This window comes from Fringilla coelebs (genome assembly GCF_963513975.1).
Source record: "Fringilla coelebs genome assembly, chromosome: 3".
In the NCBI taxonomy this organism is placed as follows: Eukaryota; Metazoa; Chordata; class Aves; order Passeriformes; family Fringillidae; genus Fringilla; species Fringilla coelebs.
This window is the reverse complement of record NC_140030.1, coordinates 33,424,343-33,451,938: the sequence shown is the minus strand read 5'-3', so window position 1 is coordinate 33,451,938 and position 27,596 is coordinate 33,424,343. Positions and strand designations below refer to the sequence as shown.

General features: G+C 41.6%; 1 protein-coding gene across 1 annotated transcript in view; it reads left to right on the top strand.

Moving 5' to 3' along the window:
• Positions 1-5,143: 5,143 nt before the first annotated feature.
• ELOVL4 (ELOVL fatty acid elongase 4) overlaps positions 5,144-27,596 on the top strand; it is a 33,136-nt gene continuing 10,683 nt past the window's right edge. Inside the window, exons 1-2 of the mRNA XM_084202752.1 lie at positions 5,144-5,468; positions 24,829-25,016. Coding sequence (XP_084058878.1) covers positions 5,369-5,468; positions 24,829-25,016 — 288 coding nt within the window. The 5' untranslated portion in view covers positions 5,144-5,368. The remainder of the gene's footprint in view (positions 5,469-24,828; positions 25,017-27,596) is intronic.

Genomic DNA, 27,596 nt, shown 5'->3' with positions numbered 1-27,596 from the left:
GATCATCCCTACAAACAGCTACACGCCTTCAGGAGGCTGACACACCCAGTGAAGTGGGTGCAGTAGCAGTGACACACACCTATGGAAAAGGCTGGATTTGGGAGTTAGTGACTTGCTGCAGATCTGACTATACATGTTGCTGTCATTTCAACACAGTGCCCTCAAAACATCAGCCCATAGTTTAGCATCGTCCTTCTCCAGAATGTACACATATGAAGCCCTCATTGCAAAAGCGCGCTTGCCACACCTCACAAATGATAGATGCTGTGACAGATATCACTGCAGATAAAAATCTTAGCTGTGTAAAAGTATGAGAAACCATGTAAGAAAAGTATCGTCAAGGCAGAGCAAGACAGTATATATACAGGTTTCTACCATCCTCATCTCTGTTGAACACTCATTTTTGAAAAGAAGCTGAAACCCAGGTAAAGCTCTGAATGTATGTGTACCTGCTGGGTACACAGCACATCTCATATACTGGATATCCATATTAGCTTCATGGTTAGTGACAATTCCCCCACAGGAATAAATTAATCGCCCAGAATGGCGCTGGGAAACACTGGACTAAGGGCTCCTCTTCTGAACAAGTACCAAAGAGCAGCAGTTTAAGCTAAATGCAGCCCAGCACTGCAGGCCAACACTTCCAGTCTCTGCCCAGACTGCAGTAAGCAGGGTTTGTTCTACAGTTTAGGTAAAAACTCTAAACATAATGATCCTGAGTCAAATCACAGATATATTTACTTGAGAGTCAAGCCTGATATGGCTAGGGAGAAAGCTGTCCACCACTTCCCTCATCTTCTTCTTGGCACCAATTTTTTATGCAGAAAGATGAAGAAGAAATGCCAGTATGTATAGAGCCCTTTGGAAGCAAAACTTGCATTGATTTCACTGGGAGTGTTCAGTCTGGCCCTTGACTATTAAAACCAGGATATTAAATATACTTTAATTCTCAGATTTCTGTTAGAGCCACAGTAAAAATGGCTGATGTTCAAAACATGAAGTTGACACATGAGAGATCCAATCCAGTGCTGGTGACAACAGCAAGATGGAACCTTGTGGGAACTTACATCAAGGGTAAGTTTTGGCCAAAGCCTGCACTGAGCATTAGCATCTCTGGACACTTTCTGAGGCATCACTCCAATATATTTGGTTTGGAAAAAAATCCTTTGATGCAGTTAAATGGATGAAAGGACAGATGGCATCTAGCAGATGGTTTAGAAAACAAAAAGCCAGATCTGTTTCAGATCCCATGGAAGACTCTCTGTGCTGTGGAATACCTGTGTGCAGAGTTACCCCACCTCAAATTATGGAATTAACAGTATGTTACGTAATAAACAAATTAATTAGTGCTGAAAGACACATAGTTGGTTTTAATGTTATTATTTTAGAATATTATGGTTGTATGAAACAAGCTTCTTTTAAGCTTTTATAGTATAAAGCTGCCTTAAATCAGCTTCTCTGTTGAGGCAGATTTTGCACTATTGCATATGAATACACTTGAGCCTGTACTTGTTGATTCAAAGATCAAATGAGCTTTTTTTTGGCTCTGCTATCAGTCTTTATAAGGCATATCAACTTGAAAGTTTTAATGCAAGGAGCATATCAATTGGATAGGCTGTGCAAGAAAATCCCATTCACTGCAAATTAATGTGCTAATTTATTTAATAATTTTCCCTCCCAAGACATCGATGGAATCAAATGAAAAGACATGAGAATTCAATAATTCAAGTAATTAAAACACATTTCTAAAGTTAAATGTGTTTTCATCATTTAAATTTGGTCATGCTTCAACATATACAATACTTTATGACCCTTCTTTACTGATAAGTGAATAGATTGTCCCTTGCCACATCATGTTACATTTAGATCTGTCAAATGTGTTGATTCAAGCAATTTTATGCTTTCCCACCAGGTAAGTTCCTGACTGTGGTGATTCTCTTTATAACACAGCAGAGTTCTTTGACTGCTCTTTTTGTCTTTTATTGAGCTGCCTGGAGGGATCACTGGCGGCAACATACGAAGCTCTGACTGCTTTCTTCCTACTACACTTCATAAATATTACCAAATATACCTGCATTACATTTTCCCCTCACAGCAATTTCATTGCTTACCTGAAGCAAAACCTGAGTGGGAATACTTTCAACTAGTGCAGAAGCATCTGCTGATTCATCAATCATTATGATAGCATATGCTTCACTGAAATTAATGAATAAATGCATTTTTACAAGCACGACTAAAGGCGCTGATCATCGGGAGCCTGTAACATTTCTATCGCTATTTATTTGTTTCATGAAGAAGCAGAAAATGGTTTGAAACAGCTCTGAAATGAAATATCGTTGGGGTTTTTTCTACAAATATCTGGAAGAAATACAAACAATTTGTATCTGGAATGGGAACTGGGAGGAGAGCTTCCTAGAGACACCTATCCCACGACTTCCTGTTACCTTCTGCACCCTTCCCAAAGCACACAGTGCTGCCAGCACAAGCACCCTGGAGCACTGGGCAAATGGCCGGAGCACAGCTGGGAATTCATGTGTGTGTTCCTCTGGGATCAGCTGCCACAGATCTGCCTTTTCCTAGCAGAAATCTGCCTATCTGAGATGTCCAGGTTTTAGGAATGAGTAAATTATCAAGTAGAAAATGACAACACTGGCCAACTGATGATATTGAAAAATCATCATTTTCTGACTACCATGCTGGAGATTTCTTTGGAGGATATTTTGATCCTATGCCTTTGGATGCCTTCCTCCTTCTGCTCTCTTTGAGTAGAAGACATGGTCTCAGCATTCTTAAGGTACCATTCTCTGCTGGGCGCACAAATGTAGAAAACTAGCTGAGATGTGTTTGGAAGCCCAGACACAGACCTAATCTTAAAAGCATGTCCACATAATTGCAGGCTGAAAGTTAAAGTAATAAAAATAGTTAGCTATAAATTTCAGCATGTTTTTTAAGGTAACCTCAAAGCACAGAGGAAGTTACTCTGGTGAGACAGTTCATCTTCTCCCTGTTGTCCAAACTCTGCAATTCAGTTGTGGCTCCTCTCAAGCCTTAATGGCTCTGTGAAATTATCTATGTACAATCATATTGCTAATATAAAGGATTTAATTGCCATCAAGAAAAGTCACCTAATTGGAAATAGATGAAACAGTAAATTGGATGATATAAACATTTTATAAACAACAATTATTAGTGTCAGTTGTGCAAAAAAGACTGCCACAGAATAAACAGGCATTCTAATAAAGAAGTATATGTAAGTTATAATATAAAAATTATTAAAAGAGATATGTATTCATATTGCTAATATGTCTTGTTCCTTTTTTGTTCTTTGGTAGACTGTGAATCTTCACTCCTTGTGCTGGTGGCACTCTCCTAAATCCACATCTTGCCCAACAGGGCAGGGAAGTGCAAACCTTTGTCACGTTGATTCACTCAGTAGCCCTTCTGTTTCAAGCATGCGACCAACACAAATGGCCACATACCAATTTGAGGATTATGACTCAATCTCCTGGTTTCCTTTTGATTTAAATGACAATGTTAGAAAAAGTTCTGAAGCTGTGCTTTAGACAATGCTAACCACATATCAAGATAGTAAATGTCCAACAACACACTCCAGGGGTTTCTCCTATTGGAGGCACAGGAAGCACAGCTAACACTACACTGTCTGCCTGTAACTTGAGACGCAGGTTGGTGTTCACCTTGCCCTACCCAGGGACAGATCCATTTCAGAGCTCTCACCAGACCTTCTGCCATGATCCGCACCATCAAAATAAGGCATAGTTCAAGTCACTGTAATTCATGTAGAATTTTGATTGTCTATTCTCATGTGAGAGAAGCAGCAGCTCTCCATACATCCGCATGTGACATCCTTGCTTTGCTCCAACTTTCAGCCAGCATTGGGGTAAGCTGGACTTCCCTGTCCATCGAGGCCTCCAGGTGTTGACATAGCTCCTCTTCCTTTTCCCAGCGCAGGTGATCCCTACTGCCAACCACCTGGTTTTGATGCAGTGACCCTGCTTCCAGTGGAGTAACTAGTGATGGCCAGTGTCCTTTCCTGTCCATAGGGCTGGGAACGCAGCAGCCAGAGCAGTGCAGGAGCTAAGCCGGGGGTGGCTCACCCAGGAGGAGGAGTGCGAGCTGCGCTCACCAAGACCAAGTGACAACAAGTGACAGAGGTGCTGCTGCACTGGAGGAGGGAGACGCAGACACCATCTGATCTACTGCCTGCTAGGAGGAAAGCTGGCAACTTGGGTGGAGCAGGTCCCCTCCTGCCCCTCGCTCCCGAGGGTGCCATGCAGCCATCTGCACTATGCAAGATCATGGGACAGACAAGCTGCCAAGAAGGAGATAAGAAGCAAAGGGTGTGAGGAGCAGGTGGCGCCTTTACACCAGACAGAGGGTTTACTGGGACTGAAACACGGGGTGCAGAATGGATGCTTCTCCTGCAGCACCCAGCAACACTCCAGGCAGCTGAATCTCTCTGCTCCGTGAAGCGACCACAGAGGTCTTGGTCCAGGAGATAAAGGGAGGTGTGCAAAGGGCAGCTGTGGAGAAGGCTGGTCAGGGAAGTGCCACCAGGTGGTGGGGCAGGGAGGTAGCGAGGTCCCGCTGCGGTTGCTGGTGTTATCCGAACTGGGAGGAGAAGGGACCTTAGCGAAGGCTCCTGGAAGGAGCAGAAGAGCCCTGATACGCACAGACCGAGGTAACACCAGCATCGCTCACGCCGGACCCTCGGCGTGCCTGTCAAGGGGTAGCAAGAGGGGAAGAGAGAAGAAAAATCCAAATTTATACAAAGAGAAAAGAAAGAAAGGAAATTGGAGTTGGCTGAAACACTCATTTTCCCCCTTTCTGATAGAATAAAAAATTTAAAAAATCCTATTTGAACATAAAAAGCCAGGCTGAGATAACAAGCGCCTCCTCGCCACCCCGCACGCCCTCCGAGGGAGGAGGAGCGGGTCCCCGCGCCGCCCGCACCTGCTGCGGCGGGGCCGCCGGGCGCCTGCGCGGCCGGGCCGGGCCGGGCCGTGGGGCCGCGCTCCACGGGCGCCGCCGGGGGCAGCGGGACGGCGGCCACGTGACGCCCCCGCCCGCACCGCGCCGGGCGCTGCGCACCGAGCCGGGAGCACCGAGCTGCGGAGCCGCGGCCGCCGCCGCGCCGCCCCCCGCCTCCGCGCCCTCCACCCTGCCCGCGGGGCACGGGAGCCGGTGACGGGAGCGAGGCGGAGTCTGGAGGGGAGATACGGAGAGACAGAGATTTAAATCACATCCCCGGCTGTAGAAGGGGCAGCAGCAGCAGCAGCCCCGGCGCAGAGGCACGGACGCACGCGCCGAGACAGGTCTGCCGGCTCCGCCGCTGCTGCTGCTGCTCACCATGGGTGCCGCCGCCGCCGAGCCCCCCAGCGCCATGGGCCTGGTGTCCAGCGTGGTGAACGACACCCTCGAGTTCTACCGCTGGACCTGGAGCATCCGAGGTAACGCGCCAGGGCGGCCGCGGCCCCGCCATCGCCGTGCCCGGCGCCCCCCGCCTGCTGCCACTGATGCGCAGCGGCTCAAAATGGCTCCATCTCCCGGGAGACGCGGAGCGCGTTCCGGATCCCCGGGATGGGGCCGCGGCGGGGGCAGACCCCCCCCACCCCCGCCTGCCCTCCTCGCCCCTCCGGGTGCGCTCGGTGCGGCGTTTGTTTATCCGCCGTAATCCCGTGTAGCGGCCCGGGCTGCGCGGGGCATCGATCCGCGGCAAGGTGAGCGCGTCCCCCGGGCGCCCGCGGCTGGACGTAGCGAAATCCGCTTCCCAGGGCCGTGGTTCCTCCGGTTCTCGGCCGCCGCGGCGTGCCTTGGGGTTGTCATACGGGGATCTGATGTCGGAGGTAAGCGAGGCCCTCCGGTAAGTCGTGCCGGAGCTCAGGCGGTCTTTGGCTTCTGCGGCAGGTGGGAGCCTCGCGTCGGCATCGCGTGGAGTTCAGCAAAAGAAATGAGGAGATGGTTATTACCGCCCGGGCAGCAGCTTTTCGTTTTATATTTAAGTGTGTTTGGGTCAGTCCTGCTGTTTTCCGTTTTCAATTTGCTCCACTCCTGTATGGGCACTCCACGACTGCAATGTGGCAGATATTGAAGGAAGAGTAAATGTCTTGGAATACGGAGAAATGTGCAAAAGCAGCTTGCAGTGCTGGGACAGCAAATGAGGTGGTACCGCGCTGCAGTGACCGGTAGCTCTGGGAGTGTTATTGGTCAGCGGGGATGGCTCTGTCTCGTGTGACAAATGAAAGGAGTCGCTTTCACAGTTGCTATTGTGAGTAGCCACGGGCAGCTGGCAGAAGGATCATTTACTCCTCTGGATGTTTTTTTCATGTTTTTGTTGTCCACGCAGCGATGAGGTTTTGCTATTTTGAAACACAGAGCAAAACTGGTGTGCAGTGTAACTGTGGATGTATTTGGTGGCAGTGTGATAGGTGGGAATGTGGGGCCTTCATTACAGACGGGAAGCTCACTGCATCAGCAGTCTTTGCTTTTCCGCCCCCCCTCCCTTCTGCCATCTGTCAGATAATAAATTAATCTTATGTTATAGATGGAAGGAGCTCACTTTTTTCACAATTTGCCTTTCCATAACTTCTGTATATTGCTATATTTTAAAAATTGAGCCTGCATGCGTATTTTTCTCTTCTGTTTTTAAAAACTGCCAGAATATGAGAGCAAATAAAAATGCTTGCAGCAGCACTGCATTGTAATCTACCAGTGTTTGCTCTCTGACTCTTGCAACATACAATTGTTCATAGTCTGCCAGGTAATAAATGAAAGAGATGCTATTCTAGTCAATCAATAGCATTTTCAGATGAATATAAAAATAGATGGGGGTACAAAGTTAATAACCGTATAGATTACTTGATTTATTTGAAAAAAAATACTTCAAGTTCTGATATATTTCCTGAACTTCAAAAATGTGATTTAAGTCGTTCAATAAACCATGTCTATTGTAAGCAAAAATGATTGGGGTCGGGGGAAAAAAAGAAGAAAAAGCAAGTAAATGTAAAGAATGTAACAATAAGTAACTAACAGTGATACTACACATAGAGCACACTTTTTTCTTCTGCTTCTTTGGAGGATGCTTATTTAAGCAGTAGTAGGATGACGTTGTTATTGCCCCTAAAATATGTGCAAGTCTTACTGATTCACTAATGGAAAGTTTTTAATTTTTGCTTTAAGTTTGGTAGCACTGCTGGTAAAGGATGACTCCATTGTAATGAAGTAATCAGTCCTATCTTGTAGAGAGTTTCTTGTTCAGATTTTGGATTACAGCAGGTCGCTGCAAGGCTAGTTTTGGGAAGAGCCTAAGTCACATGAAAAACCACATTACAGTTCTTATTTATACCCAGTAGTATGGGGAACAAGGTTCTCCTGTAGTTTTTACAGTCAGGTAGGGATAGGTGAAACATGTAATATGGCACATTGTAGTTACAAGGTAGCTCAGGATAAGAAAGTGTTACTCATGTGGCAATGCTGCGTGGCTCTTCAGTGAAATAATTTCTAATGCCCTAAGTACTGCAAAAATACCTGCTCAGTTTGCTGCTTTTTTGCATGTTTCTTTGTTCAGACAAAAATAGTTGTCTCCATTTGTCATCTCTGAGTGAGCATACAGCATCCTTCCAGTACCTAAAAGGGGTGCAGGAGAGGGACCTTTACAAGGGCAGGTAGTGATAGGACAAAGTAATGGCTTCAGACTGAAAGAGAGTAGGTTTAATTAATAGGAAAAAAAAATCTCTCCTGCAAGGGTGATGAGACGCAGGAACAGGTTGCCCAGAGAACTTGTGGATGTCCCATCCCTGGAATTGTTCAAGGCCAGGTTGGATGAGCGTCTGAAATTCTAGTGGAAGGTTCTTTCTGACCATGGCAGAGTGGTTGGAAGTAAATGATCTTTAAGGTCCCTTCCAACCCAAGCCATTCTATGATATGTTAAAATTGTAAATTCAGCACTGTTATGAGTTCATGCAATTCACCTTTGTGTTAAAAGCTATGACAGTAATGTTGCTCAACAGAAAACACAAATTATGGTATGCAAGACCATTGCCTAATGTTCAATATCATTAAATAAAAAAACTATACCACGCAGCAAAGTTGCTCAACAAATGATGCTATGCAATAGCATTACACAATAAATCATACTGAAACACTACTACACAGCAAAATTACACAACAAAATGTGAAGAAATTTTATTCCCACTACTACTCCTACACTTATTCTCTCAATTTCTCACTTCCATTTTTTTATTGAACACCTGTGTGTCTTTAGCCCTGTTCTCTGTATTCAGCAAGATTGTCTTGCCAGCAGGTGTTTTCTCCTGCTGCCTCGGACTCCTGTGATGACGCTTGTGTAGAACTGTGCCAGAACATCCCACTGAGTCTTGTGCTGCTTTATTTTAGCACATTAAAGATTTGATAATTTTCCTTCCCTGCTTTGTGCTATTTAAAAAGCAACTGACCTTTTCTGAGACCAAAAAAAAAAACCAAAAGACCAAGTATTTAATGAGCCTAAATGGATTTTGAGTTGATGTTACAATTTCTTTTAGCATTAAGCATGCTGCCTAAAGTTGATTTGTGGGTTGTTTTTTTTTTTAAGTCTTGCATTTGGGAATAATAACAGTGTTCTGTGACTTTTTCCCCAAGTATATTATCAAATACATTTTCAGCAATAGTTTGATGCTTTTGCTTGTTCTTTTGTTGAAAAACTACTTTTTTTCTCTCCACCCTTGACTACTTTTCAGACCCCTTCCATGAAAGCCCAAAATCCATTGTAACTACATATTTGCCTAGGAGGCTGAAGAACATAATTTAGGAAGCCCTAATCTTCTAGAAGAGATGGAAAGGTCAAAAACATGTTCTTAGCGGTCATCAAGAACAAAAAAAAGGTGGTCAGAGGAACAGTTACTATCAGGACATACGATCTAGGAATTCCGTGCCCTTATTTCTGTAAGGCCATGGGACCAGTTCCATGTAATTGCTAGGGCAGGGCTTCCTTCTTTCTCTCAGCTCGAGTAGCTGGTTGGGGTTGGATTTGCCAGGAAGGATTAAGGGTATGATTAGATGACTGAGCAAGTGACTTAAAGGGAGGTTCCAGGCTGAGTCCAGGGGAACTATTAAGATGAATAACTCAGGACACAATCCAGGAAAGAAGAGTGTGGAAATCTCAAAATGTGGGTGAAGAGACCATTGTCAGTTGGGGAGGGGGAATAGGGGATTGTGGCTTGAAAAGAAGATTCATGAAACACTAAATTTTTATTTAGAGGAGCTACTTAATTGGAATGTACTGAGCTAAGGAACAGAAGGCTTTACTGACTTTGGGGGAGAATGATTGTTCTTGGAGCTCAAGAGTTTAAAGGAGGCAGGGCCATCCCAGGCCACGTGGGACTGCTTTGGAACAGCAACTATTTACAGCTGTTGCAGTTAATAAGATTACAGACTTTTTCCATCAGTAGGAAAGGAGAGAGAAGCAAACTTTCACTTTAGTGGTAGGGTAGTGTTCTACCTAGCATCTTGTTCAGGAGCAACATCAATTGTAGGTTTAATCAGTTGGGTGGGAAGTGTAAGGCAGTGAGGATGGAGAAGATGGGAAACTTACAGCTGCTTGCCTAAAAGGTGAACCAGTGGAGGAGCTTCCTTGAGAACACTGATTGCGATGAACACTTTTGCTAGAAGATCTTGGGACTAATTTAAAAATCACCCAGGAAGTTCAGGTTCATTTTCTTTTTCAGTCCAGGGAACAGAAACAGAGCAAAACACGTTTCTTCTTCCCTTGTACCTTCCCCCATGGAGAACCCAAGTATGACCAAAGGATCCTGAGTGTTTATGCTTGAGAAGTTCACTGGGGTGCTTAGCAGAACACTCTGAGTGCAAGTAGTCCCTTGTAGCTGAGGATTTGTGCCAAAGCTGGAGGCGAGTAGAATCCCAGTGAAAGTGCTTCAGAGGATGATGATGGGGAAAGAGAATGAAGGGTGATATTTAGGTTCCTGAAGTCTGTTTCACAGAAACAAAGCAGAACGTGTTCCTAAACTTTCAGAGGGCTGGCTGAGCATCAGATTTGGTGATTTGGCACAGTACTTATCTTGCAGATACAATATTCTTCTCAAGGGAACGGTTTTATTAATCTGTGGCCATGACTGGGTAAAACACAAGGATTAGACAGGGAGAAACATACTGGAAATGGAAAAGCTGTCTAACTGGGCTGGCTGTCTTGTGGCAGAAACATAAGGAAAAAACCTGTGGCAGAAGCAGCACTTGGAGAAATTGATTGTGAAAGTAAAGACTGCTAATGCCTGGATCATATGAGGCTGCTGTCAACTAAACTGAGCAATAGGAGCATCCAGTTTATTTGATTCATTTGACATTTAATTGCCAGTTAGTGAAGGGAGGGAATTTATTGGTGAAGAAAAAAAAAATGCTTGGTATTGAAGGCAATTTGCTGAATGTTGAGGGAAATTCTACTCCCATTTCATCATCAGGAGATTTTATCAGATTGTACAACTCAAAAGACATAATCAGAACTAAACAGATACCAAGCATTTTTGGAAATGGAATCATTCAGAAAAGTACATTAGTGAAGGGGAAATGTCTACTTAGACACCTTGGGTCAGCAAGCTTGTCTATGAGGGAATAGGATCAAGCAAAATGAACTCTATGGATGAGAAGCTGAGTTATGAGTGGAAGACTTCTCTTTCCTAAAATGAAGGATGAGAAGTTGTAGGGATGATATGCAAATTTCAGCTCCAGTAAAGAAATGAAACAGAAAAAAACCTTCAAAGAGCGCCAGCAAGAATGTAATACAAACTTCTGTTTGAACACTCATCAGCATATTCCAGAAGGAAAAAGAAATGTGTAGACAAAATGACAAGAACATAACTGAATATTTGAAAATTCATTCTAAAACTGTGTAGGTAGCACGTCTTGAAATCTTTGAAGGAAATAAGTTGTTATGAATACCCTTAAAGGAGAATCCATGGGAAAAGATCTGGAAATGGCTGTATACAGAATTTAACCAAGCTGATTGCATGACCTTAGTACCTACTGCAGAAGGCCAAATGACTAGATGTTTAGAATTCAGCACATGGCAAATTGCTGTTGCAGAGTTCTAAGCAAATCTTGTTTCTCAGCTGAGGCATCACGGGGTATAAATCAGTACGTGGTCCTGGAGCCCCATACTGCAACCAGAGGTGAAGGATTCCTGGGAAGTGGAAATATCCTTGCCATGAAGCAGATGCAGTCATCCTGGAGACCCCACTGGTTACAGAGATTGATCAAGGACAGTGGCTGAACTCCTGTTCATGGGTAGCTGTCTCTGGTTGGAGTACCTTGGCAGGAGTGCTCATGGTTGTCACCCTGCACTCATGCTGTGCCCAGGGGGAAGAGGGCTGTGGCAGGGCTGTGGTTATAGATAGGAACCACCAGAAGAGGCTGTGTTCAAGGCAGCTGTGCTGCTGTCCTGTGCAGCCAGGGAGGAGTGTCAAAGGCTGCACAAGGACAGGTACTAGAAGAAGCTTAGGGAACATAGGATGTAGTTCCTCTTAAGGTCTTGTAGATCAGGAGTCATGAGGAGTGGGTGAGGCAGGACTCCACTTTTTTCTCTGCCGGTCCAGAAAGGTTTTGGAGTTACTTGATTGATTAGGAGAGCATTTAGATAAAAGGTGAATGAATGAAAAGTCTCCAAACAGATATGGAGAGGACTTTGAGAGGAAGAATTTGCTGGGATGCAAGGCTAAGGGGGGGAGAAGAGGCCGTTGTGTGTACTGAAGAGTTTTTTCAGGTAAGACAAGTGGGGTTGAATGAATGGCCTGAAAAAACTGGAGGTAAATCAGACTTCATTTGTCTAAAAGGAATTGACCATTAAAAGAATGACAGCTTTGGCTTTTAAAGAGTGTTGATATGACTGGGGTGTTCCCAGAGCACAGAAGTTGTGACAGTGTGATTTTAAGGACAGATCTGATCCATAAGGTAGGGCTTCTCTGACTAGTAAATATATGACAAGGCTTTGCTTTCTCAGCTGCATTTGGAAACCAAGTTGGAGCTACCACTGCACTTCATAAAGATCTCTTTGAGTGGGTCTGTCTGACTGACACCTCACTTAGGAGGATGTAGATGCTGAATGCAGTTCCTGGATCTTGTGTGGTGACAAGTGGGTACAACTGTGCTTAGTGTTGTCAAATTCAAGTGCTTCTGAGTGTATGAACTTCAAAGTCTTGTGGAATTTTAAGGATGCAAATGAAGGCAGCTCTGAAATTCAGGCTTGGCAATACTTAGGTGTTAGCCCTGTTGGGGTTTTGAGTACTGCACCCTAGCTAGTAGGCAAAGCAATAAGTAGCTGCAAGGCAAGCCTGGAGATAAATGGAGTGCAGTGTGGTTTGTATTTGTGTGTGCTTGGATCTCAAGATAAGCAAGAGCTAGATTACCTTTCTCTCATGGGAGGTGAGGGAGAATAAGCTACCTCAGTTTGGCTTGCATTTGATGCAAGATAGTGATGCCTGTGGGCATCAATTGCTCTTGGTTTTGTGTTGCTTGTGTGCCTGCAACTCGACTTTTCTTTAGGTACTTGAATAATTTCAGTGGTTTGATCATTAACTCCTGTCCTGGAGTGTTCACTCTCTCTGTGGCATTGTGTCTGCTTGTACCATGGGATCCTTCCCTTGTATTGTGTTTGCATGGCAAGGGTTTGGTACCAGGGGGGACTATGCTAGAAGCTTCCCCTATGTCCAACATAGCCAATGCCAGCCCATTCCAAGGTGGGCCTGCTGCTGGCCAAGGCTGAACCAATCTGTGGTGGTAATAAAATCTCTGTGACAGCAATCACACCCTCAAAAGCAGCAGGGCCAGCAGATTGAGGCAGGTGAGTCTGCCCCTCTACTCCACTCTTGTGAGACCTTCCACCTCCCCAGCACAAAAAGGACAATGACCTAACAGAACAAATCTAGAGCAGGGCCACCAAGTTGATTAGAGTGATGGAGCACCTCTCCTATGAGAAAGGGCTAGGAGAATTGGAATCGCTCAGCCTGGAAAAGAGAAGGCTTTAGGGTGACCTAATTATGCCCTTCCAGTATCTGAAAGGAGCCTACAAGAAAAATGGAAAGAAACTTTTTTACAAGGGCATTTAGTGAGAAGATAAAGGGGAATGGCTTCAAACTGAAAGAGTGGAGGTTTGGCTTAGAAATGTTAGGAAAAAATTCTTTATTCTGAGAATGGTGAGATGGTAGAACAGGTTGTCCAGAGAAGCTGTGGGTGCCCCATCCATGGGAATGTTTAAAGCCAGGTTGGATGGGGCTCTAAACAACCCAGTCTAATGGAAGATGTCCTTGTTCATGACAGAGTTGTTTGAAGTGGATGATCTTTAATGTCCCTTCCAAACCAGGCCATTCTATGATTCTACAATAATATATTTAGGAAGATGGGAAAAAATGGCACAGAAGCAATTGCAGCCAGAGAAGAGAGGAGTGAGAATATGTGAGACAAACCACTCTGCAGACATGGAGGTCAGGGAAGGAAGGTGAGGAGGTGCTCCAGGCGCTGGAGCAGAGATTCCCCTGCAGCCCATGGGAACGGCCAGGGTGAGGTACCTGTGTCCCTGGTGCCTGTGGAGCTCCATAGGGCTGCAGAGATCCATCTGCAGCCTCTGGAGGAGCCTCACACTTACAGCTGGATGCTGTTAGAAGGCTGTGACCCTGTGGGAAGCCTGTGCTGGAGCAGGCTCCTGGCAGGAAGGATCCCACACTGGATCAGTTTGTGAAGAGCTGCAGCCTGTGAGAAGGACTCAGGCTGGAGAATTTCATGGAGGACTGTCTCCTGTGGGAACAACCTGACACTGGAGCAGGGGAAAGACTCCTCCTCCTAAGAAAGAAGCAGCCTCAGAAGCAGCATGTGATGAACTGATGGCAATCCCTGTTCCCTGTCTCCCATTGCCACTGACAGGGCAATGACAGGTAGAGAATCAGGAGTGAAGTTAAGCCTGGGAAGGAGGGAGGGTTTGGGAGAGAGGTGCTTTTCAGCTTTGTTCTACTTCTCTATTATACAACTCAGATTTTCATTGGTATTATATTCAAGTAATTTCTCCTTGTCACATCTGTTTTGTCCATGACAGCAATCAGTTTGTGACCTCTCCCTGTCCTTATCCCTCCCTACAACTCCCTGAAAGGTGGCTGTAGTCAGGTGGGGGCTGGTCTCTCTCTCCAGGCAGCAACTGACAGAACAAGAGTACACAGTCTCAAGCTGTGCCAAGGGAAATATGGGTTGGATATTAGGAAAAAGTTTTTTACAAAAAGAGTGATAAAGTCCTGGAATAGTCTGTCTGGGGAGGTGGTGGAGTCACCATCCCTGGATCTGTTTTAAAAAAGACTGGATGTGGCACTCAGTGCCGTGGTTAGGTTGAGGTGTTGGGGCATGGGTTGGACTCGATGATCTTGAAGGTCTCTTCCAGCCTAGTGATTCTGTGGTTCTGATTAACTCATGAGCCTTTTCTTCTACCTTCTCCCACCTATCCAGCTGAGAGGGGAGTGATAGAGCAGCTTTGGTGGGTACCTGGCCTCCAGACAGGGTCAAGCCAGCACATCCCTAGTTTCTGTTTCAGCATAATTGTGAACTCCTGACTGTTTGGTTTGTTTCCATCATATTTTCCTATTCCTCTTATCTATTTCTGCTATATCTAAAAAGTGTCTTCTTCCATCTCTTGCATATGTTGTGCTTATTTTACATGCTTGACTATGGTGTTCTCCTATTTTCTTTTTTTATTTGCTTATAGATATTATCTCCTTGATTCCTTTTCACAGTTATGACCAATAAGAAAAATTGTTTTGTTGCTTTCTAAATGTTCCTAGAATATTGCTGAAAGAAGTGAATTTGTAACCCATATCTTTCACTTTTTCTGTTGAGCCTCTTCCCTCTGACTTGATTTGGTGTCCTCCTATTCTTAAAACATCATTGTAACACCTTGTTTTTAAATGGTTTGAGTTATTATAAAATTAAAAAAAAAAAAAAAGTAGATAGTAGTTAAATTGACTCACTGACGAGCTGGGCTGTAAATAGGAGACTTTCTAATCATATTTTCTACACAGTTTAATATTTAGTGGTTTGCCAGGAGCAGATGAGCCCAGAGAGTACTCACATAGAGAGTACCCTAAAATGCTTTGATAATTAGGTCAGGTTTTTTTCTACTCTGTCCAATCTCCATTTCAGTGATCCCTGAATTTTTTACCATGAGGGAAAAACTTTATTGCTGAAACAATTAGAGGAGCTTGGGGCCCATGTGTTAGCACGAAGGTAACACAAGAGTGGAAGTGAAAAGACTCAGTTGTAGCAGTCATTTGGACATGGCCATTACATGGCTTCCAAATGATGATTTTGCTACTGTGTACTTAGTGAATGAAAGATTCAGACACCGATCATTCTTTTCATCTTTTTGGGTTAAAAACATTTTGTCATTCAGTTCATATTTTGAAAATCAGCATTTCAAAATTAGGGTTTTTTTTTTGTGCTTGGTTCCTCACCTTCCCAGTTTTTCATTTCTGCTGATGTTAAAGGGATGTTGAGGAATTAAGTTCTAAATGTTTTAGAGGTTTGTTTTTCCTTGGAGGCTTTGACTGATGTATTTGTGTTAAGCTAACAGACGACCTAATGCATCTCACAACTGTAAATTTACTTCTGCCTCTGAACTTTGAAGCGCTAATGCATTTCAGTAACTCCTTTTGTAGTTTTTAATCAAAACAAAATTCTCATCTCATTCATCCTTCTCTAAAAGTGAAGTGATGAGGAGCATCCTTGTGATAATGCAAACAGGAAAAACAGGTAGTTTATCAGAGAGCTTTCTGTGCTGCTTCTTGCAAATTTTACCCAGTAGCTTGCTGGTATTATTCTTAGGTAGATTTCACTTGCCACTGCTGGTTTTCATACATGCTCAAGCAGTGCATTTAAGAGTCTCTAAATGTTCATCTAGAACCCCAAATAGCTGTGTTACAAGTGCATCAACAGAAGTTGTTTATATTTGCTGTGTGGTTAACATGGCTCACCTTCAGGTGTGTTAGCACATGAGACGTGTGTCAGTGCTGAATTTCCTGTCCCGTGTATGCTGGGTATGTAACACTTGACTCCACAGAGGATAAGACCTTGCAGAGTTATTATTGAGCTGATATTAATAATCTTTCACATTTTTCAATGAACTTATGTTTAAACTGAAGGAATCCAGTATCTGTTGTTGGAGAAGATTGTCATACCCTGTGATCATCCCCTTCAGCATTATAAAACTCTGGGTGGGCCAATAGACTAATCTGTTATTGCAACACTGAATGTGCATAAATCCTGTGTTTGCATTACTGCTTACTGATGCTCCTACAACTGTTTTCACAGTGCTAAACCCCAGCACTTTTGTATGACACAGTGACATGAGAAATAGTTTTTTTGGCAAAAAACCAAAAGCTTGAATAAAAGTTTCAGTAGAAGAAAAGCTTTATGGAGCGTGTTTTGTGCAGCACTTCTGTTGCTTTAGAAATACAGAGACATATGCTGGGTCATAAAGTCTGCAACTAGTTTATAGAATTACATTGTGTGGGAGGGTTGGGGGTTTTGTATGCTTTCATCTGTTTACTCCATAACTTATAATATTTAAGAAAAAGCATGCAGGCATCACTGCATTGGGAATGCATCTTGCATCTGTGGTGTTTGGAAAAGAAGATTTGGCAACCAGAAGAAGTTGATGAAGACATGCCTTCATGCCTCAAGGGCTTGTATCTTGCATATCTTGTGTAAGCTTCAATGAGGATTATATTTTTATTATTACTTGAAGCAGAGCATTTGTAGTGTCCCCACAAGTAATCATAATCAGTGGAGATAAATATAATTTGAGCAAAGTAATATATTTGGACTTGAAAATCCTGAGACTTGATGGTAAATTGTCATGTGTCCTGAACTTCATAGGAATTCCATTACTATCCTTGTCTTGAAACATGTGTGTAGACACAAAGAAAATATGGTATTAATGATTGATAGGAGTCCTGAGAAGACTGGAATGCTGGTCAGAATAATTGGGGAAGGCTAATTAAAATACATCTGGCCTTTTAACAGCAAATTGGGATTTGGCCTTCTTGTTACTTTAATGGGAGTTTATGAAACACATGCACATTACACAGGTGTTCCATAGCTGCAGGAGACGTTGCTCTTAGCTGTGTGGTATTTTGATTTTATGTTGCTGTTTACAGCTTTTAAGAAGACTAAGCAGTCAATTACAAAGCCCTGAAATTCAAAATTAAGCCACAACTGGTTATGGGTGGTAGCTGTTAGTCTTGCCTCATAGTTCTCTTGGTTTTGGGGCAGGAATCTCTCATTTCTGACCACAACAGGGTTTTGTACAGCAAACTTAGGATATGTGGGTTTCATTATTTTGCTTTTTGTGGTATGTGCTCTCATTATTCATTGTGCTTGAGGCTGAGTACTCTTATTCTTGCACCTTAGTTTTATGTTTTATGGCTTGTTAAAATGATAATGCTTTGCCATAAAATTTTGATGTCTCTTGTTCTTGACCTGAACAAATTAGTTTATTCCTTACTAGTTAAAGCTTAAGGATAGACAAAGTACTTAACTCAGATTTTTAGATTTATTATCAAAGATTAAAAAAAAACTTGCTTTCTCTCTACTGATCTACTCATTAATTAAAAAAAAATTACTTAAACAGATCAGCTGTTATGCTTTTTTTTTCTGGGTTTTGGGAACCTTTGTCCATATAGCATCCTGTGCATGTCATCCTTAGCTTTACCAATACCATTCATGGGAAGAAATTCTTTACTGTGAGGATGGTGAGGCCCTGGAACAGGATGCCCAGAGAAGCTGTGCATGCCCCATCCCTGCAACTGTTCAAGACCAGGTTGGATGGGACTCTGAGCAACCTCTAGTGGGAGGTGTCCCTGCTCATGACAGGGTGGTTTGAAGGGGCTGATCTTGGAGATCCCTTCCAACCCAAGCCATTCTATGATTCTCTGATACTCACATCTTTGTTTTCTTGCCAGTTATTACCACCACTGATACTGTGACATTATGATAATACAGAATTTTTTGTGAGATAAAGCAGCAGGGACTTGACTGATTCCCGAGAAACCAGTGCAATGCCAATTTAAATTGTAGAGTATACAGAGATGAGCCTGAAGATGATTCTATGATTGGAAAATATGCCTGTAGGTGAATGAGATTGAATGTTTCTTTAAGGAAAATTAAAAAAAAAAAAAAAGGCAACTTGTGAGTGACATGATAACTGTTCCAAACTACCCAAATGAGGAAGGAAAAAGAATGATAGGTCTAGGAAAGAAAATTATAGTGAACTAGTTAAAGTTTAATCCTAATTTCTTTGGCTGTAGAGAGCAACTTCATGCTAGTTAATGTTATAGCAAGCTGCTATATGTTCTACTGGGCTTGCTGCCTCTGAAAAGACATATCCTGTACTCAAATGGGGAATTCTTCTGAGAAAGATCTCTTGGCTTGTACATGTGTTAAAGGAAGTTTCATGACCTTTGCTCTGTAGATGGTATTAGATTCTTTCTGAGTTAGGTACGGGTATCTTTGACCCTGTCAAACTCTTTAGAAATATCCACAGTGACAGAAGACTGCAGACATTGCCAAGTGTGATAGATAAGAAAGAAGCATTAACTGGCCATTCTTTTTGTCCCAGTCATTTGGCTTTCCTGCAGCAATCTGTCTGCACAATCCCTCCGAAGAAGACATGGACTTTTCATTTGCCTGAAACACGGATGAGGCTGTAGGGATATCATTTCAGTTCGTGCAGTACCTTCAATCTGCTATTTCGGGATTTCTCATTAAAGAAACATTATAAACTGAGATTGTTAGCAACAGGACAAGAGGAAATGGCCCGAAGCTGTGCAGGGGGAGGTTCAGGTTGGACATCAGGAAAAGTGTCTTCACTGGATGGAGTGGTTAGATGTTGGAATAGGCTGCCCCAGGAAGTGATGGAGTCACCATTCCTGGAGGTGTTCAAGAAACACCTGACTGGACATGGCATTTAGGGGCTATGGTTTAATTGACATGGTGATGTTCAGTCATAGGATGGACTAGATGATCCTGAAGGTCTTTTCCAACTTTAATGATTCTCTGATTCCACTAATTGAGGAATAGAGTGCAATTTGTGCAGTGAATAATCAATAGCAAAGCAGGTAAGTTGATTCAAGCAATGACAACCTAAGAGAAAAATTCATTTGGTGCCAAATGAACAGCTCTATTAAAATAATAGTAAGTGAACAGAAATTTTTAAATTCTATAGATTTTCCATCCAAAAATTTGAGGCCTCTCAATTTTCACTCTGCAGTGCTGCTTCATTATCAGTCTTCAGTCTCAAACTGTGCAGCCCATGTAGTCATGTACTATTTTAAAGACTAATTTTATAGCTTTAGCTGTTGTTTTTCTGAGGTGTTAGTTAGTCAGAGACTGAGCTATTTTCTTGGAATTTCTACAAACTGCTAACAGTAAATCTACTTTTAAATTATTCTGATGTATTACTCAGTTTAGTTTAAAAGCATAGGGTCAAATCAGCTGCATGCTTACTCAAGTTTGCTTTCAACGGATCTGGTCTGCAGTGGTTGTGTAGCCAGAGGGAATCTTGTATTCACTTGTAAATATTGACATGACTGAACCAGTATTTCTAATAAAAATCTTGGGGAGAAGTATATTGTATATTTATCTGTAGCCAGAAAGAAAAGGGGGAAGGAGGGGATCACTAAAGCACTAAAACACTGAAGGCATCTTGTGTGAAAACTTTGTAAACATTTTAAGGTGTGTGAAGTTATATTTCTCACCTTTTGTTTTATATGGTACAGGCTTTCATTTTGTAATTGTTTCAATTATAGTGGTAGTGAAACTAACAAGATGTGGGAAATTCTTAGATAATTAAACCACTGTGGTTCATGGAACAGTACTCCAATTAGGTAATACTGCTTTGCCTTCCTTCTGTTGTGGAGTCAAAATGTGACTTGTTTAAGGAAATCTCTCTTAAACTTCAGGTTGGCTTTGAGAGTACTTTTGTTCAAATAGAGGTGATCTGCAGAGAGCTCTCCCAGAAGCACTTTTAAATGCTCCCTGTCATTTCTGCAGTGTCTTTAGAAATGTAATCGGCCAGATGGATGTGCTGGATTGGCACTGTAAGTGTCTTTGCGCTGAGAATAGTATCAATAGCTATTAATAACTTTGAAAGTCTCTCCAGATAAATTAGTGAGCACCGACCTTATAGCTGAGGAATGCATATGTTGTTAAACTGAAGATTTCCCAAGTATTTCTTTTGAAACTATCATGAACACAGGGCATTGCAATAGTTATGTATTTAAATATTTTAGTGATGTAATATTTTCTCTAAAACTGATTTTAAAAGCAAAGATAATCAGCATTGTACTGTTTCGGGATTTTTCCAGGTGAATGTCAAAGGGACTGTGCTATGCATTTGTTTGCTTGTTTTTCTTGAGGAAAGAAAAAAATTGATCATAGGCTAAGTAAAATGTAGGAAATTGAACCATCTAAAATCTCTTCTATCAGAAAGGAAATGCTGAACCATGTTTAACAGAAATACTTGCATATTAAAATAATTACAGTAGGTCTCTCAAAAGTTTCTTGTGATTTTTAATGCTAGAACACCCTCACTGCAGCCTTACTTATTGAAATTCATCTTTACTTTCCATCCATATTTCAGTATAGGTTAATTATGTCCTCTTTGGACATTGCCAGGCAGGATATTCAGTCCTTTTCACTGGTCCTGCTCTTCTTGCTTTGAATGAAGAAATCAAAGGTACCTATTTGTGTATTTCTTGTTAATTTCCCCACAAAAAGAATTACATCCTGCAAAGGTAGGTACCTCCAGGCAATTTCAATTATTTTTATATATAAAAATAATAATAAATATACTTACATATAAATATATAAATGTAAGTTCTTCTGGTTTTTGTCTTTGTAAGGTGTAACTTCAGAATGTATATACACAAAATGATAGGAAAGCCTTATGTACAAACATATTTTCTACTATTTCCTTACATAACAATCATTTTCTATCAAGAACACGTTAGTAGATGCCTTAGTCTAGGCTAGATTCGTTTTTGCTATCAAGTGCAACCCTAAGTATTTGTTGTAAAACTTTTCCCACCTTACCAGCAGAGCACTGTACTACAGGCTGTGCCACCACAGCAGACACTTTATTTGTGATGGAATTAGAATCTGGGTCTTGGGATTTGAAAGACAAACGCATTAATCCCCTGAAAGATTCAGTCAATCTCTGTCAATTCTAATCAGGTAAAGGCATTGGTCTTTTTGCTTCACAGCAGTTGGAGGGATTTTTTTTAATTCAGGGAGCTGGCCTTTTTATTTCAAGCTTATTTCATCTTTGAGGTAAAAATGCCCCTATTCCATGTGAAATACTGCAGGGTTTAATGCACTCGTACGTCCCCTTAAGCTGTCACAGTTCTCTGTAATTTGCAGAAATCTTTTGTGGTCATCAGCACCAGCTTGTAAGTAGGACACAAAATTATGCTGGTTTTGCTAAAACAGATTGGGGGCTGGGAAGGAGGAAGGTGTTGGAGTAGCTTGGAATGTTTGCCACTTGAGCAGATGACTTAAGATAGTGAAATTATCCTTGAAAGAGAACATCTGAAAAGAAGTTTGGAGCAAGAGTCTGCACTTTTCCAGGTTTTCTGTGTAGAACATGAACAAGCAGGCTTGCCAGGTAAACTGAAATTAAATTGGTTTTTTATAACCTGCTGTGCAATAAGAATGGAGTTGACTTATGAGGCAACAAGTTACTTTGCATTGTCCAGGAGAGAGGCTGTGATGAAAAAGTTCAGGTGTCATGTTTTCTGATGCCACAGTACTAGTTAAAAATAATCATATGCAGCAGCTCCTAGATGCCCTTAAAATAAACATAAGGTGGTGTTCATAGTCAGCCCAGTAGAATAGACTGCTCTACTGTTTTGGCCAGGATGCCAGAACTGAATTTCTGACCAGTTCCCTGTCATAGAAGCATTTTGTGTTTGTAATTACTTGTCCTAGGAGAGATCAGGCCCCCAAAAAGGCAATGTTGGATACCCTGGGCAGTGTGTTACGAGATTTGTATCAGTAATATATGTTTTTCCAGTAAATAATTCAAGACCTCTGAGATGTGGTGGCTCACTGTCCAAAAACCCTTTGGAGAGGGAAAGGAATAGGCTGAGACCGTGGCATGGAAGAGTAATGGCAGCTTCTCAGGTGCTCTTGTGTCATTTCAGAGTTAATATAATATATCTCTGGGTTTTCTCCAGTGAGGTTCTTCAATTTATAGTATTTGTGGAAAGGAGGTGGAAGAATTGTTTACAGTACTGATGAGGTGTGAGGCAAAGCCTACTGGCAGCTGGGTTTTAGTATAAATTGTCCCTTTGTCTTTCCTTTCACCCTCTGGTGAATCCTCATTTTTCCATCTAGAAGTGCAGAAATCTATGTCTCCTGACACAAAAAGAAATCTGGAACAGGTCATGGTTTCCTGTTTTCAGCAGTGGGTGGTAACCTTTACCTCCTGGCTAAAATTCAAATCTTCCTCTTTCACATTTCTTTGTATTGCCACTTTGGTGTGTAAGATTACCATGAAACCATGTGTTAGAAGACAGATTCTCTAATGTGTCTTTTTCTCTTTATCCTCTTTATATTCCTTATTGTAAGAAACCTGGGAAAGCAACTGGGTCTCTTGCCTCACCTGCTCTTAACTCTGTACAGTGCAGTGAAGGGAGTTCTGAATTTGATTAAAACGTGGCACTCTGGCTATTCCCAGAGCTGTCTCTTTACTGACACCTTTCTTCTTGTTTCATGATGAATCATTGCCTGTTACTTGGTACCAGGTAGATTAGATGATGAGGTGGGGTTTTTTGGTGTGTTTTTTTGTTGGGTTTTTTTTTTTTGGTGCATTTTTTGGGGGGGTTGGTTTTGTGTGTGTGTTATCTTTGGGTTTTAAATTCAGATTAGTAGAGCAATCATTAAAGAAGGAATGAATTTGTAAAGAATATAAGAGTGTAATAATTGCAATGCAGTAGTGATTTCAGCTTTGGTAGGTGATATTCTGTGTGGTTTCAGGAGCTTGATGAAAAGTTAAGTGGTAACTGTCTTCTCTCACTCTGTTCAGGTCCTCTTTTATTGCCTGTGTTTCTACAGCTGATTTTTTTACACTCCTCCCTGTAGTCCTTGCCCGATCTTTCCCTTGGCTTCTTTTGGTTTCTGTGGCCACATGGCTGAATCCCATCATTCTAGCAGCACCAGTGTTCTTCCTTGAAGTTTCCATGCGTTAGGATAAATTTTCTCTTCTGGTATTAGCAGCCATAATGGAAGTAGTTAGGTTTCTCTTTCTGCTTTTCCATTTCTTTTTAGGCCTCCTAGCATCTTGGAATGTGCAGCTTGATTATTATTAAATCATCTGGAAGTAAGAATAATCTGTGTTCTGCATGCCCTCTTTCCCTAGATCACAGTACTTGTTGTTTATTAGAAATAGAGGGCCTCATGAAATTTGTGCCCAAAATTAGGTTCTAATTTATGGCCTTAAATGCAACACAGGAAACAAGAAAGAAGTGTGGGAGAAGTAATGATAGCAGTGTTCTGTACTTTCCTCATTTTCTTGATAAGAAGGGTTTTCTAATTTGCTGGTTATATGCCTGAGATCAAAATTAATTTATGGTATATGATTTTTTAAATTTAATTTATGGTTTATGATTTTTCATGGTCTTTGACTTACAGTTCTCTAAATAAACTTGTCCTCTAGGTAAATCCCTGGCAGCTGCCTTTGTGAGTTTACCCACACTTGACTGAAGGCAGGTGTTTCAGATGTTTGAGCTTCCCAAGGAGCCCTGTGCTGTGATTTCCATGGGAACTGTAACTGGCCTGAGCATCTGGAAAGTAATCCAGTTAGTGTCATAGAGCTGTGCAGTATCTGATGTTCTGAGAGTTATGAAGTTTTATCTCCTGCTGCAACTTGATGTTAGCCTTCAGGGCAGGGGGGGACATGTGACACATGGGACAGCACAGGCACTAAGTAAGGAGGTGTCACTGCAGTCTCGCTTCCCTCCCCTAGCAGAGCTGTCCTCTCATCCTAGGTGTCACTGGTTCTTCAAGCTAACACTGCTTCTGTCATACTAATCTGGAACTTGATGTAGCATATTCTCAGCTCTGAAATGTGTGTAATGTGACTGGATCCTGTGGGTGACTGAAGGAGACTGTAAATAAAACCTCTGTTTCCCAGCACAGATTGACTAGAACCATCCCTTTAGAACTCTTTTATGTGGTTGTTTTTTGGTGGCACTGCTGGTATTCTGTCTGAAACATGAGACTGACCTACATCAAGTAGCAAAGGTTATCATCATACAACCTGTATGACCTTTCTAGGAGACTATCTAGTGCCTAATTTTAAACTAATAAAAGATACTGGTTTTATCAGTATTTTGCCAAATTTGTGTATCTTTCATTTGCAGTGGTCTTGAAAGTCATTATTCCTCATAAGCAAAATTCATTGGGGGATTAGTGGGTTGATTTGTGTTTGGGCTCATGTGATTCTGTTTGCTTTATTGTTTTGGATTGTAGAACTGGACAACAGAGCTTGAATGACAATGAATGTCTCTGTGAGGTAATGTGATATAGTGGGGTTTTTTTCTAAAAAACTATTTTCTTTAACCTTCCTAGAAAGAATGAGTGCATTTTGTTTCTACTATCTGATGCAGCTATTCCAGGAGAAAATAATACTTACCAAATTCAAGGCTTAAAGTGATGATGGAATATATTTCACTCAGAGCTTGCTGACTCCTTCTGTGTGCTTGACTCCCCCAGACAAGCGTGTTGATGACTGGCCCTTGATGCAGTCTCCATTCCCAACGCTGACCATCAGCACTATTTATCTCCTCACTGTCTGGCTGGGCCCCAAATGGATGAAGACGAGAGAGCCCTTCCAGCTACGCTTCCTGTTGGTTGTTTACAACTTTGGCATGGTTCTGCTCAACTTCTTCATTTTCAAAGAGGTGTGTATGCCCTCTTGCAAGAGGGAATTCTTACTGAGGTTTGAGGATGTCGAAATGAAAACGGTGTTGCATATTCTTGATGTCTGTTCAGAGGGAATGTTTTGCACAGACTTTTAAAGACGGGTTTGCCTTTGAGGTATTTCTATAAATAGGTAGTTTCTGTTTGAGAATAATTACACTAGATGAGTCTATAGAGAGAATTTTTGAGGTATTCCAAGTCTTCTTAGATTTATGTTAGTCTAAATACTGGAGAGACTAAAATCTGTAAATTTAACACCTGTAACTGATGCTTTTTTTTTTTCATCTTAATAATCCCTAAGGGTATCAGAACGTATCTTTTTAGAAATTGAGCTGTTTACTCTGTCAATGTGTTTATAATATTTAGAAATTCAGATATCCATTGTCTGTAGTGAGGAAAAGTACTGGAAGTTATCTTTAAGAACAAAGATGAGGTGAACTATACCTTTAAATAAAAATAAAAAGATACAGACTTCTAATATTTGGTTTGCAATGTTCTGAGTGTGTTACATGTGATAAATTTCAGTGTTGCTGCATTTTTCCTTTCTTGGATTTTCTGGACATAGGGAATGAATAGTAACCCTGCAGTGGATCAGCTGTGTAGCAGTAGCTAACTGGGATCACTTAACAGTTTGATAATTGTTATTCAAGGACAGCTGTACAGAATATGGCCCAGAATAGCTGGGTCCATGCTGCTGTGACTGCTCGTGTGGATCAGAAGCTGTTTTCCTGGAAGACCTCTGATCATAGATTTTCAAAATCTGTTTCCAGAAGTAAGCAAATGAACAGAGCAGTTAAAATTACAGCATTGCAGAGCTGTCTGGTCTGTTCTGTACTTTTGCCAGGAAAAAATGGCATATCTGATGATGATCTGCAATTTGACCCTTTCCCAGAGCTCCTAGCATAAAATCATTAATCATAAAATTATTTCAGCCTCTCTTTAAGACATGGTTTAGTAAAATTTAACCATCACACCTTAGTCATCATCTTGTGTAAACTGTTTTCTTGGACTATTCAACTAAGTAGTGTGACAGGTACAAAAGAATTTAATGCTGACATGAAAGCATTGTTGAAGGAAGAGATTAAATCCAATCATCTTGGCAGGTTAAAACTGAAACTCCTGAAATTAGTTCTGCAGTGTTACTGCAATGCCTGTCTTTCTCACATATTCTTTTAAACTTGTTTGTTTCATCCATAAGCTGGATTATACCAAACTTGCAGTCAAATAATTTTCATACCTATGTCCCTTACAGGATATGGGTTTGTAGCATTTCCAAGTCACAGAAAATTAACATAAAACTGAGTGGGACTGGAAATACATATTTGTTGTTGATATGCTGAAAGCTCATAACTTATAGACAGAGGTTCTAATTTCTTCCTTTCTCCTAGTGGTAGGTTGTTATTCAATGGATGTTAAGGCAATGGATCCAGCACTTCCACCAAGTGTCTTTTCTTGATTGTAGAGACTGATAGCAGGAAGGTGTTCAAGTTTCAGTGGTTCCCTGTTACAAGGCAATTTCTGCTTCCAAAGTTTACAATACCACTGTGCCACTATTGTAATTCACACGAGTTTTAATGTAATTGTTATAAAACAATACTGTTTGTATTTTGTGAGTGATTGTAAAGTTTCCAGACATTGCTAAGAACAGAATTTGAATGTGAAACGCCTTTAAAAGTTATTTAAATAACGATCCTGATGGCAAGCTCTTTTATTTGTCTGTGGCAGCTTATGTTAAATAGTAAATCATAAAGCACAGTGCAAGACTCATATGCTGAATTCAAATTCAGGTCCAAATTTGAAGCAAATTTTGCTTAGAACATGCAGAAGTCACAATGGAATAGACTCTATTTTGCCTCAGAATCCTGAATTTCTTATTCTACTTCAGGGCAGTCTGGTGAAGTCAATTTACTGCCTTTTCCCAAGGGAACCTTGGTTGAGTTATCCATTAGGTCACAGTAGAGATGGGTTGGTTTCTGTAACAGTGCAAATTAAACTTTCCCTGCTCTTCCCTATTAGTACTGGATGTGCTTTGCCCATGTGGGACCACACTGGAGTTCCAGTTAGTTACAATAGTTTTTAAATGGAATTAGATGATGCAGAAGTAGTTCTGTTTCTTTTCTAGGATAATTTCCATGGACAGTTCTTTCATTTACCTCCTTTAACACACGTGCAGCAGACAAGTCCAGAGGTTCACAAGGTTCTGTATGTTATAAATAAGATGGAAGTCAGGTTAGTGGTATAAGAGTAGTCAGTGCCTGTCCATGGCAGGTTTTTTGAAATCTTTTTCTATCACCCCAATTTATGTCTGCTCCATTGCTGTCTTTCTTTGATCCTTAATAGAGGGATTACTTGGTTTTAAAAGTTCTTGGATCATAACATTTATGAATGTCAAGCTAAGTGTTACTTGAACTTTGTACAACTCTAGACCAGTGTACTTTTTTCCAAAGGGAACTTGTTCAAATGTCAGTGTTATCTTCTGTCCAGGTTTTTACAACGTGCTTAGTTAGGAGAGGCCCTACAGAAGCACTTCAACTGCTTTAGGCCATTTTTGTTGGCACAAA